Source organism: Zonotrichia leucophrys, chromosome 2 (genome assembly GCF_028769735.1).
Source record: "Zonotrichia leucophrys gambelii isolate GWCS_2022_RI chromosome 2, RI_Zleu_2.0, whole genome shotgun sequence".
Classification (NCBI taxonomy): Eukaryota; Metazoa; Chordata; class Aves; order Passeriformes; family Passerellidae; genus Zonotrichia; species Zonotrichia leucophrys.
This window is the reverse complement of record NC_088171.1, coordinates 70,512,452-70,525,561: the sequence shown is the minus strand read 5'-3', so window position 1 is coordinate 70,525,561 and position 13,110 is coordinate 70,512,452. Positions and strand designations below refer to the sequence as shown.

Sequence of the window (13,110 nt, the reverse complement as noted above, 5' to 3'; positions counted from 1 at the left end):
GGTATTAACAGTACATTTTTAACCAGTTTTCTGAAAATAATGTCTTGTAATAGTCACTTCTGTGTAGCTTGTTTGGAATTATTTCCTAAAACACAAGATTTTTATGGATAATGAAACGCGAGGTGCTTACTTGGCTTGCCGTGAATTATTGGTTGGCCTTGAAAGGATTTCAAGGTATTTTAAAGGATACCAAGGGGTTCCCTAGATAACACTTTTTTTTTTTTCTGGCCAGCACTGCAATGCTTCCTCTTAGTTTTTTGCACAGGTTGATGTCAAGGCTTGGTGGACATTATCCCAAGGTGCTAGATGGGCCTATTCTTTATTCAGTGCACAGCAACCCAGCTGTCTCGGGTGAAGCAAACAGAAGCATTATGTGCAGGGGAGAGGGATGAGACCCAACACTTTTGTCACCGGGACACATGCCATACACTGCAGTTGAAGGGCTGTGCACCTGAAGCCAATATGGGCAGTATAGTTGGGGATGTCCCAAATACTGATGGAGAACAAAGATCGTGATAAACCACAGAAAACTCCCCAATGCAATCACTTTCTTTGAAACTGAAAAAAAAAAAAAAAAGAAAAAAGTGAAGTAACTTTATAAAAGATGAGTGTAAAGAGAGACACAGGATGGTAAGGCAGAGAGGAGCCTCTTGGGCAGCAGGGATGCGCTTTCCCCATGGCTCTAAAACATCTGGATCTCTTACCGCTGGGGCAGGGTGGGGTTGTTGGTTAATCCCTCTCCCGAAGCTCCCTCTTCTCTCCGCCGGAGGATCGGGGACACCCGGCCGGGAGCGGCCGCGGGGTGACACCTGCCGGCCCGGCCCGCCCTCTCTCCCCGCCCCGGCGGGGTCCCCGCGGTGTCACCGCTGTGCTGTCACCGCTGCGCTGTCACTGCGCCGCTCGGCTCCTTCCGATCCATCCCGGCCCGTCCCGTCCCATCGCAGCCCGCTCCGCGCTGCCCGGCAGGTAGGCGGCCAGGCGGCCCTGGGCTGCGCTGGGGCTCCGCGGGGCTGCCTCCGCCCTGCCACGGGAACGGGACGGGAACGGGACGAGAAGGGGAAATGTTTGCTGTCCGCCTCGGCGGGCGGGGTCTGCGCGGGCTGGGGGGCGCTTCTCGGGCAGCGGGGTGGGCGCTGTCGGACAGCTGGGTTGGGGGAAGGCGTGCGCAGTGAGGGGTGGTTAAGTGAAAGTGAAAGTACGACTTGGGGCTCGGGGTTGGGTGTTTTTAGGGTGTTGGTGGTCTGTCTTTAGCCTACAGCTCGGTAAGTACGCCGCCAAGCTGCCTGCCAGACAATGTTTATCTGTCTGGCACGGAGGAAGCCGATAGTGATGATTTGCAGTTGCTGTAGAAAGTCTGTGCAGGAAACATCCAAATTTTAGTGTAAACTCCTCCACGCAGTTGCGTCCGGAGGAGAGAAAGAAACAAACCGGGACTCGGGCTGCAAGGGAGCGCAGAGCAGCCGGGCTCTGAGCTGGGCGGGCAGGAAGCTGGAGCAGCATCCAGCTGTGCCGCCGCTGGCCCTTCGCTGGGGTTCGGTGCCTGACGCGGCCCTTGCGCCTTTCAGCCTGCTCCCGAGCATCTCCCAGAAACGCACCGCTGCTCAGTGCCGGCCCTGCCGCTGCACCTGTTCTGTGCATCGCTCGGGTCCCCTCAGGTCACCTGCAGCCCCGGGACCCGGGCTCCCTGCCCGAGCCGTTGGGGCCGCCCAGCCCCGGTGGTGCTGGATGCGGCGGGCAGGCAGCTCCGTGCTCCTGGCAGCGCCGGGGACAGCGGTGCTCTGCTCTCCACTGATGAAAGTCAGCGTGCACGGAAGCCTTTGGCAGGGTTTGCACCGCTCAGGGACATGGATTTGTGGCATGAAGGCAGGCGGGTCACTGAGAGGTGTCTGCTCGGCCCTCAGCAGGTGCTTTGAATATCCTCTGTGCGTTATAGAGGAGCAAAGGGAATGCTGCAGGAGGGAGAGCCCTGGCCTGTGCTGGGTCTGTGAGGCTGAGGGACTTTTGCAACCCTACCAGCACGTATAATTTCAATTTCAGATCTGCATGAAAGGAATTTTTAAAAAGTAACGTCTATAAAGTTAGTATGTTAAGGAAGGTCGGCACACAAAATTAACATGGGAAAAATTCCCCGCTTTTTCAATGTGACTGACTTTTTATTTAAGAATAAGGTGCACTGATGACAGTATTCTTACTGTTTCTGTAAGCAGCTGCATCCAGTTCAATCCAGTCTTTACTCTGTGAGTCACACAAAGTTAGGCAAGGTGTTTGAATAATGTTTCCCAGGGTCCTTATCAGCTGTTTTACTTTTCAGCTATAACCATGGAGAACCTGTCCACTGCCAACAGCAGATTTGCACTTGATCTGCTCAGAAGGTTTAGTGAGGCCAACCCAACAGGAAATGTCTTCTTTTCTCCTGTCAGTATCTCTGCTGCTCTGGCCATGGTCCTTTTGGGGGCCAAAGGTAATACAGAAACCCAGGTGTTGAAGGTTAGTAAAATAAAATGGTCATTAATTTTTAATTTTATTTACGTTAAAAAGGGTTGTGTTTTAGAGGAGAGAAGATGAAATGAGGGTGTTTTTGTTTGTTCAGGACAAGATTTCTGTCATGCACACTCAGTTTTCCTCAGACTATGCAGCTAGTCACCCTCTGCCTACCCTGCTCCAGAGCCCTCTCTATATTTTCTACTGCCCTTGTTGTTAATTTAATTTCAGTAGTTAATTCTTGACAGAGGATACTAATTACATTAGTTAGTCTCCTTTTAAATTTATCATAATTTCCAGCAGCAAGGCTCTATGAGTTTTCCTGAGACATTCTGACAGACTATTACTTTATAACGCAAGATCACCAATGGTATGTTCAATTTCAATATTTCTATGTGTTTTTGTAAAAAAAACAGTAGCATTCTATAATTTAATATCTAAAGCTATGATGATACATGGTGATGCTACCTAAGTACCAGTCTCTCACTTAACAGTCACTCAGATATCTCAAAGGAGCTAAGTCTTCACGGTGATCCTTACCATAGCTTTAGGGTAGGTAGGATAGTTTAAAAAAACGCTTAAATATTATAAAAATGGTGCACATAGGCATATGCCAGTTTCTCCTGAAACCTCTATCATGGAAGGGACTCAGTCACTGTTATTTTTGCACCCTCGTTAGGCTAATGCCTGCAAAAAGGTGTGGGAGTCTCCTCATTGCAGTCATCCTCATGCATTTGCCTATGAATAATTTCACCTTTGTATTCTGGACTTTAGGAGGGACTGTTTTACACTGTTGAGTTGCTGGGCTTACTCAATAAAATTACTTCCCCACTACTTGTTCAAACAGACTTTGAACATATTTCATGTAATCAGACTGACAGCCCCGCCTAGGATAAACCTACTGACAGCACAAATCATGCAAAAGGAACTTGGGGGGAAAATAAATGTCGTTCAACCCAGTCATCCTCAACAGGGCATGTTTCTGTACCACAATACTTCATTTATGAACCCAGTGCTAATTAAAGAGGGAGCGATTAGCGATTGTCAAGAGCTGTTTGCAGGGACAAAAAAATTTATTTCCGGGATCATAATTCTATTGTAAGGTTGCCTCTGTTGTTCTTGCTCAGCCATGCACCTGTACAGCACAGCTTGTACTGAGGTGGTTGGCAAAGCCTGACCAAAAACCCAGTGAGAGAGAGAAGGCTTTCCTTTGATTCCAATCACTCCTTCACAGCACAATCACAATCACTCCTGGGAAACAAACACATGGGTTAAATTTGAATATGAATTTCACTGCTTTGGTGTAGCCATCCCTGTCCATGAGGTCAGGCAGCTTCTGCTCTCATATCTTTAAGCCCTGGCCAGTTAGCTTGCCTCTGGAAGAGGAGGTAGTCATAAAGAGATATTGCAGTAATGCACTTGATCTTAAACCTAATACTTACTTTATATATATATATATATATATATATATATATATATATATATATAAAGTGTATATATATAAAAAGTATATGTGTATATATATGCTATATATATAAAGTATATATGAGATATATATATATTTATGAAGTTACATTTTCATAAAATTAAAAAGATAATTGCTCTAATTTTTCTTAATACCTCGCTTGTGATAGCGATAATTGTATATTGTGAAAATATACAACCCCATGTCCCCTTGGTCCAAAGGGGGAACCGAGAAAGCAAAAGAGTCTCCATGGCATATCTCTCTTTTTGATAACTCACCTGGGAACAAGTTCTCTCCCACAGAGGAGGGCCCACAGAAATGCAGACAGGACCTGGGGTTGTGATCAGGAGCTTGAGCTGTGACTGTGTATAAACCAGGATCACAATACAAGTGGCTGACACGGGCAGTGTAGCACCGAGGGACAGTTTGACTCATTCTTTGAGATTTACAGAAGTCTCTTCACAGCTTCCAGCTTTTATTTTCTCTTTCTTCAGCCTACCTACTGGATCCTACCCTGCTGCATCAGGCCTATCCTACAGATTCACAGTGTGTTCTTTTAAGACAGTATTAACAGCAGCTAGTTCATTTCTTTTTATTTCAGACGCTTCACCTTGACAAAGTTGAAGATGTGCATTCAGGATTCCAGGCTCTGACAGCAGAGATAAACAGAAGCAATGCTCCCTATCTCTTGCGGCTGGCCAGTCAGCTCTTTGGAGAGAAGTCCTACAGCTTTCTGCAGGTACAGTGGTGCACATCAGGATGGCACATGCTGGGATCTGGGGGGAAAGTGCAGCTACTTGAGTATTTATGAAGTAGAGCTATTTCCAAGCCTATTTCTAAATTTTTCTGGGAAGTTGACAAAAGTGCTTAATACTTGCTGTGTGCATTTCCATAGCTGTGTGCCTCTCACCTGAAGGGTGTAACACAGCAAACTCTTTGCTCTTCCTGTTCACTTCTGCTGTTCTTTTTCTCAAGAGAAGAATCACTGGTCTATGTTCTTAGTTTACAGTAACTATCATGGCATCCCACTCTGTTGCAAACAGCTTTTTAGGTTGCAGCCAGTTCTGTTCCTGTTGCAATCAGCTTTTTAGGATTTTCATCAGAGTAGTACCACATAACTTCCATCTTTTTGAAAATACTATTTATTTGGGAGGAGATCTCCAATATGGTTTAACAACATGCCTCTTTGCCAGTGAATTACAAATTTGTGTGATATTTTTGTCCCTCTTCAGCTGTTTTGGAAAGTTTTGTTTTATCCCAGCTGTGCTTGAGCCTGTTTCAGGACAATGATAGGTAAATATTGCAACAGGTGCTTACCTGTAGTAAGCATCACATCAGCTCTAGACATGGCTGCTGTACTGTGAGGCTTGTTTTGAGAGTGGGGAAAAAAACCTGTTAACTTCAGAATTCCCCCAAGCAACACGCTGTTAGAACCCCACCTCAGAGTTGGTGACAATCTGAGCACACCTTATCTACCTAGTAATTAGATGTTTTCTTATCTGCATGCAGTGAAAGCTATTCTTATCATTCCAAAATCTAGGATTTCCTGACTAATACACGGAAATTATATGGAGCTGACTTGGCTACAGTTGATTTTCTTCAGGCTTGTGATAAAGCCAGGAAAGAAATTAACCAATGGGTTGAGGAGAAAACGGAAGGTAAATTAATTTTTTGTTAGTAACTGGCAGGGTTTGATGTATTGGGAGAAGGAATGAGCTTTATTCTGTGCTGTCTTTCAAACAGTTTAATTCTGCCCTGGGACACTCATTTGATGCATGGACAGAACTAGGAATTACCTAAGCAAGACATTTAAACAGTTCCATAAATCCTGAGAGTTTTCCATTCTGTTTTTGTGTTCAGGCCATGAATGCAGGAGAGATGGCTAAACATGGAGATGTACACATGAATTGCAGAATTTGTCTTAGTCTGTCTTGATCCATATATATATTGTATAAATATTTCTAAATTCAGTATTCCTTAATGTGGGCATTCTGTAGCTCTTGTATGAGGAGTAGATGAGTTGCATGTGACAGTTTAGACTAACAATATTACATTTTCATCAAATCACTGTATATCAAAAGCTATTGTAGTGTGTGTTAAGAAAAGGTATGGTGAAGTAGTGAGATAGGTACTAAAATACACATTTTTACAGGATTGGTTTTATGTTTGTAGTATTTCTATGGCATCAGTTTCTCAATGTTTATTTTATATGCCATCAACTTACTCCATGATTCTGTTGTGACCCTTTTTCTGCTGCCTCTGAAGGCAAAATCCCCGATCTGCTGGCTGAAGGCTCAGTTGACAGCATGACCAAGCTGGTACTGGTGAATGCTATTTATTTCAAAGCAAACTGGGCAGAGAAATTTCAAGAAGCTGACACCACTGATGCACCATTTCGATTAAATAAGGTAATACAGATACGTGTTGGAAGGACATATCTAATGAAAAGGTCTAATAATATAGGTGGTAATGTGAAGCATTGCTTGCAAATGAAATACATTAAAAATACAAAGTAATTTATTAATATTTAAATTATTTTTATGGGTTTTAGTATTTTTCCATACTCAACAAGCTATTTGCTGTCTTACTTACCAGAACAGTGTTAGAGACAATTCTCACTTGTGGTTTAGGACCTGGCAGGGTTTCTGTCTGCAGCAGATCAACAGCTATGAACTGTGTCTGTGAAGATAGGTAAGCAGTCTTAAAATGACAGGACATTTTGATTAAGCCCCATCTTCTTGTTCTATATGCTGTTTATATTAACAGCTTTACAAGTTACTGTATGCAGTCATCTGCTTTATGCTAAACAGAGTTGATCTTTGTGGGCTTAAAATTTTCATACAGCAGTCTGATGAAACTGTTTCGGTTTCTGTGAGGACTGTGCTATAGAAGCCAGAGCAGAACCAATATAATACAAACTCATTATTTCTTCAGAAGAAATCATTATTAAACAGGCAGTCACAAGTTTGAAGAAAGTTCTATAAAGGAGGATAAGTGTTTACATAAATGCGGTTTTAACTTACTTGTCTTCTGTTGGTTCTTTAAATGAGTATTTCCTTAACTGTTACTTTTGGTGCCTTTTATCCATTCAGAATGAAAGAAGGACAGTAAAAATGATGTATCAGAAAAATAAATTTAATTTTGGATACGTCCCTGAAGAGAAGATCCGTGTTTTAGAGCTGCCTTATGATGGAAGAGAACTTAGTATGATCATCCTGTTACCTGATGACACTGAAGAGGACTCCACTGGGCTGCAGAAGGTGACCCATCTAAGCCAATGCAGTTGTTCATTATTTTTAAGTTTGGCCATTCAAAATGAAAGCCTTGGTGAACCATGTTCTCAGGGCACCAGATCTATCTGATGTATTTTTAGACAACTCTCTACTAGTACAGCAATAAAGAATAAATGGATGTAATGCATCAGGAAGAGAGGTTGTGTTCTAATTTTGTAGCTTGTGTTCATGTGTCCTCTGCTGAATGGATGAACTATGATGGAGGCTGAAAACAGAGTTAACTGTGAGAATTACCTTGCCTCGTCCATTTGTTTTTAATGACTGTCTTTCAGTAGCTTTGAAAGTCTTCCTTTTCTTAACCATAAAGTAGTGAGACTGTTTTCCATTAAATGAACAGCTTCTTTGAGCTTTCTGATTATGATTTTTGTTATGTGTTTTTAATTAGGTAATTCCATTTAGTTAGATGAAACACTAAGAAGATTGGCTTGCTATCAGTGCATGACTTTCCCTTCTGTACACTGCAGCAAAAAGCAAATGTCTGCCTTACTTTGTGAAGTAAAAACTGCACTGACTCCACCTAATTTAAATAGTATTTGTTTAATCTCTATTTGGCTATCAAAGATATGCATATGTTCATTTTTGCATAGCTGCTTTACCCTCATATAATGTTCTATAAATAAAGCCTCATAAATGTTACTGAAAATGAAATACTAGACTGGTGATAAGTAATGCTCTCTGTCCTTTTAATTCTAGATGGAAAAGCAGCTTACCTTAGAGAAGCTCCAGGAATGGACGCGTCCAGAGCATCTGTATTCCGCTGACGTTCACGTGCGTTTGCCAAAGTTTAAGCTGGAGGAAAGCTATGACCTTAAATCAGATTTAGCTGCTATGGGCCTGCTGGATGTATTTGACAGTGGCAAGGCTGACCTGTCGGGAATGTCAGGGGCACGTGACCTCTTCCTCTCTGCAGTTGTCCACAAGGCTTTTGTGGAAGTGAATGAGGAAGGCACGGAAGCTGCAGCTGCCACTGCTGGCATTGCTATGCTCTGCATGGCCATAGAAGAGGATTTCAACGCTGACCATCCTTTCCTTTTCTTTATTCGCCACAACCCAACACAGAGCATAGTTTTCTTGGGAAGATATGCTTCTCCATAAAAGAAAACTTAGCATTTGCAGTAGTTCCTGCTGTTGTTAATGAAAGTTTTGTTCCTGAACAAGTTAATCCTCCTGTTGTGAGTTCCTAGTAATTTGACTGAGATTCTGCCTTTCCATTTAAACAGCCCCAGAGAAAATGAGGAGTAATTTATTTTTTTTTCTTGAGATTCACATAATCTTTAATTGAACAAGGAAAATCTTGGAGTGGAAATAAATTTTCTTGGAAGAAATGCATATTTCTCAAAGCACAGTATCGGCCTTTTGCATCCTCACATGGGTTTTTGTGTGTCTACAGCTCCCCATTGCGATGCACAGTCACTCCTTAATAATCTAGTCACTCCTTATGCATAAATACTGGGTTGTTCTTGCAGAGGTATCCCTTCACTAAAACCTTTACAAAAATACTGTAATAAAATTGTTCTGGGCACCAAAAGGCATGTCTCAAACAGCTGGGTATAACCAGTTCTGTCATGAAATAGAAGGTCAGATAACATTTGTTTAGAGAGGTCTATTAATAGAGAATGGATTAAGCTATTTAAACAAAAGTAACCCCTTGAAGCTAGTAGCCAGAAAAATTGCAACACAGCTTTTGAATGAGAATGAAAAAATGAGTAAGACTTTAGGTGACATAGTTAAAGAGAATTTTTAAAATTTCAATTAAATGTTAAAATGTTTCAGGGATTAGAGATTTTAGGTGCCTTTTTGAAAGTTGAGAAGCTGCCAATATGGCATTAGATTCTGGCCAGTACCTCTGTCATTCCCAAAAGATACTTCAGTTTCCCAGAGGAGGATCTGCAAGAAATACCTGAAGTTTCTCTTTATGTACAATGATTCTGCATTTACTGAGCTGACTTCCACTACCTCTTTATGCAGAAACCTCTGTTACTGTACCACAGCCTTATTCCTGGTAGCCAGTTACATACTGTTATGTTCTGTGTTTATTGTCGGAGGTTATTTGCTTGTATCTTCGGTACTGTAACATTTACCTGTACAACCTAAGCTCTGAATGGGGCACAATAATTTATATAATTGCAAACTGTATTTTAATCTTGTCTTTAAGCAACAAATAAAAGTCTTTAACCTAAACTTTTGTTCAAAATGGCAACTTTTTTGCATACAATTTAGTATTTCAGAGTACCAAAATCACTGTGTGAAGAGTAGAGCCACAGAAAACCACTGGCACAACTAGTGCAACTGGCTGTCTGAAGTTGTTCAGAGTAGGTGAAAACACTGAACACCAAATTACTTAAGAGATGATTGCATGAACCTGCAGCTTTCCCTGGAAGTGTAAGCTGAGCTGCTCACCCCCAGAGGGAACAGGGAGAGTCATGGTTTTATGAAATGGCACAAGATCTTGGTCTGCAATACCTGGTTGCAAAAGCTCTGGTAGGTTTGCAGAGGAGAGTGTGTATTGCAGCCTGCAGATGTGAATGCAATACTTCTGCACCCAGTGCTTCGAAAACCCAATGCCTTGCAAACGAAAAGTACTAGCACAAAACCCATGCAAAAGTTTGGAACACTTTGATGTTCTGTTTGTTCTGAGTTTCTGGGCTTTGTTCCAGCATTTTAGCAAAAAAGCTGGTGCTGCTGTAGATGGGGTTTGCAAAAGCAAGGCTCAAAAACTCTATTTTAATTACATTCTTATCTTTATTTGCACGAACTCAGTCAAGGCAAGATACATGACTGAAGGCTTTTAGGGCAGCAATTCCGAAGAAAGATAAAACCTCACATAATAGTACAAATCAGCTTTATGAGGAGACTGATGTCTGTATTTATTGTGTTGGTATCAGCATTCAGTAACTGAACTGTAACTCAATTACACTGAGACAAGTTTGGTTTTCTACAGACAGGGTGCACAAAACAAAATCTCAGCAATAAGAATCTCAATAAAATCACTGAAACATTTCAAAAAACCCAGCATCCCTACTGGCCAGTATTCCCCTCCCATAATTTATGTTCCACAATAAGATAGTTGTGTTTTTCCTTAATACTCCATGTTTTTTTTCCTGTGCTCTTGTCAGAACAAATGACTGACAAGGGCTGACTCCAACAGAGAAAACTGGCATGCTATCTGTATTCACAGTTCTAAATAAAAATACGCTGCTTCAACTATCCTCTTGAGAAAGATTTTGTTTGTAGAACTACTGAACGAATACGGGCCTAAGTCCAAAGCAGGGTAATTTTGAGAAGATGTTTTAACTGAGTAAAATGGTAGAAAATGTAATTTTAATGGGTTAAAGAGATGAAAGATGAGAGACTGAAACATCAGAAGTCTCAAAATAAAATCAGGAACTTAGCCTTAGTCTTAGCAAAGCAGCATTCATAAATCCACATACACCACATAAAAAAAAATTCTGTTTGCAAAATCTTTGGTTTACATTACTCTCAGGAATGCAACATTAAAAGTCAGCCTGCCTGCAGTTAAACTTCATAGGAGGGTATTGCCAAATTCTTGAGCACGTTGAGTACTTGGGTACCCTGTTCAAAACCAATATGCAACAGGCTGCTGGTTTGAGTAGACAACATGTGAGTTTCTTCCAGTGAAATAGAGGATTACAGTAGCTGGATTTGCCCCTCCAATTTGGCCTCTCCCAAGCAGACCAGCCTTTATATAACAAGACAAAACTCTGAGAAATATTTGTTCACTGTGCTGTGATGAGTAATCCAGACTTTGTACTTCTGCTAACAGACTTCCTAGGAAAGCCTTTTGGTTTTGTCATTTAAACAGAAAAACCACCACCACCCACCACAAATTGTCTGTCTGCTTTTTGTCTGATTCATACAGTTGAAATTGCTCATCCTAGGAAGTACATACCATAGTGTGGATAAGGAAAACAGTTATCTCTGCATTTTACGTCACTTTATAGTACAGATAAATTTACTAGATAAATTTACACAGATGAATTAATTCAGAGCATGTGTAGCTATACTTTTGCTGTTAAATGTTTGTACACATCTACGTATGACCAAAATACTTGTAAAGTTCATAAACCTGATCAAGTCTTGGAGATAGATGGTTGAGTTGATTTACTATGGTTTATTACAGAAATAAGACCAGTCCAGTTCTCTTGCACCTATTGAGATAAAAAGGTACAATTGAAATCAGAACCTCACTTTTGGTTTGGGTTTCCTTTTTTTGTTTTTGTTTTTTTTTTTTTACTGTAGTGAACCGCTAGTTCTGTCCCATTATCTTGTGGTACCATCTAAACGCAGGCTATTAGCCACATTCATTTAGAGGCATACGCAACCCCAGACTACTTAGCAACAATAAAAGACAAAAACCACAGCCAAAATCCTGGAGAGCACAGCCTGTCTGGAAACATGCTGAACATGCAGGGTAGCTGCTGGCAATTCAGATAATGAACTCATCACAGCAGCCAGAAAATGTATCTTCAGGATAGATGGGAATTCAAACAACCAGCTTGTATAAACATTTATATTTTAAAGTAATTTCATGTAAAATGGTATGCAGTCATTTTGGTCAAGTGCTTTTCTCTCAACATGAGAGAAAATGCTCACAGAAAAGGGAAAAAAATGCAGTCCAGAGGTTAAACTGAGGGTTTCGACTTTTTGTGCAGAGAAAACAGGACAAGAAAAATAAAATTCAAGTAATGATTTCAGATAAATATTTAGTATAAAACAACTCCTTGCCAGCTGTATCATCCAAATTTTTATCTGTGAGAGTCAAACAAGCTAAATGCTGGAAACAATATTCATTAGGTAATTTTCAAAAAAAATCTTGCAATAGAACTAATTTGGGGAATTATTTAATTGATATTTCTGCTGTGGTTATCCATATCTCTCACATGAGCATGTCACTACTGGAAGAAACAACTTACATCAGTACAATTTGTTTCTCAGAGTACTGAATTCCCCAACACGGAATGGATACAGCATGGCCTTTCTCATGACCTACGTTATTTCTTAGTGGCACAACTTATGTAAGAGAAAAAGACTGTGGCATGGTGGATTTTGATGGTGTTCCTTACAGCAGAAGCCACTGTTGCCTGATGGAATCCAAATTTTCTAGTGACACTGCAATGTTTGGCATTTCCTTAAAGCTCTACACTCTGAAGAGTAAATAAATACACCATTATACCAGCATATAATTCATATCCATTTTTGCCCCTCAGCAAGCTTCTCAGGGTAAACTTCAGGTAGTCAAAAGCCAGAAAATAAAAAAGAAAATGTGTTCTGTGATATTTTAATTTCATTCTTTCATCTTGTGCTTTTGAAGCAGTTTCACTAGACTGGCTTATGAAAGCAGCATTTTCAATCCTGTATGGAGACTGCATAAATTGCCGAGAGCAGAAAGGGATGTTTTTGCCTTGGGTCTGTTTTGGAGGGTTGGGAAATGTTCACCTCTGAGTACATCTGGTCCTGATGGACTTTCTAATGGAGTGTGGAGTTCTTCAAAGAGAGGAGATGACCCTCCATAAGGGGATATAAAAGAGATGCACATCAGCAGCACGGAGAGAGCAGGAAGCAGCCACTCTCCAGTGCTGCTACTTACCACAGGGAGGAAGGGAAAAGGTAAATAATCCTTGGCTTGAAGAGCAGCCATGCAACACAATGGCTTTGAAACATTAACTTCGTGTTACCAATATTTTGGTAGCCAATTAAACAGCACTGTCTGATGGATCTGCCCTGAGGGACACGATTTCTGCCTCCACAGGAGGCTGAGGAATGAAGTACTACGTCTGAACCCTTTGCCAACCTGTGCTGCCCTCTGAAGGTGAGCACATGCTGGTTCAGCATTGGAAAATACCACACCTT

At 41.3% G+C, this 13,110-nt stretch overlaps 1 protein-coding gene across 4 annotated transcripts; it reads left to right on the top strand.

Annotated features, from left to right (window-relative positions):
• Positions 1–780: 780 nt before the first annotated feature.
• On the top strand, positions 781–9,417 carry LOC135444154 (leukocyte elastase inhibitor-like). 4 transcript variants are annotated; one of them, XM_064705384.1, is made up of 7 exons: positions 781–966; positions 2,312–2,487; positions 4,548–4,685; positions 5,487–5,604; positions 6,212–6,354; positions 7,039–7,206; positions 7,933–9,417. In XM_064705384.1, the coding sequence occupies exons 2-7, from the start codon at positions 2,320–2,322 to the stop codon at positions 8,332–8,334; spliced, it is 1,137 nt and encodes a 378-aa protein (XP_064561454.1). In that variant the 5' UTR covers positions 781–966; positions 2,312–2,319; the 3' UTR covers positions 8,335–9,417. The 4 variants fall into 4 exon arrangements, with proteins under 4 accessions (XP_064561454.1, XP_064561456.1, XP_064561458.1 ...); XM_064705386.1 differs by having other exon boundaries at positions 2,312–2,461; positions 7,933–9,388; XM_064705388.1 differs by lacking the exon at positions 781–966 and adding an exon at positions 1,222–1,262 and having other exon boundaries at positions 2,312–2,461; positions 7,933–9,388.
• The last annotated feature ends 3,693 nt before the right edge of the window (positions 9,418–13,110 follow it).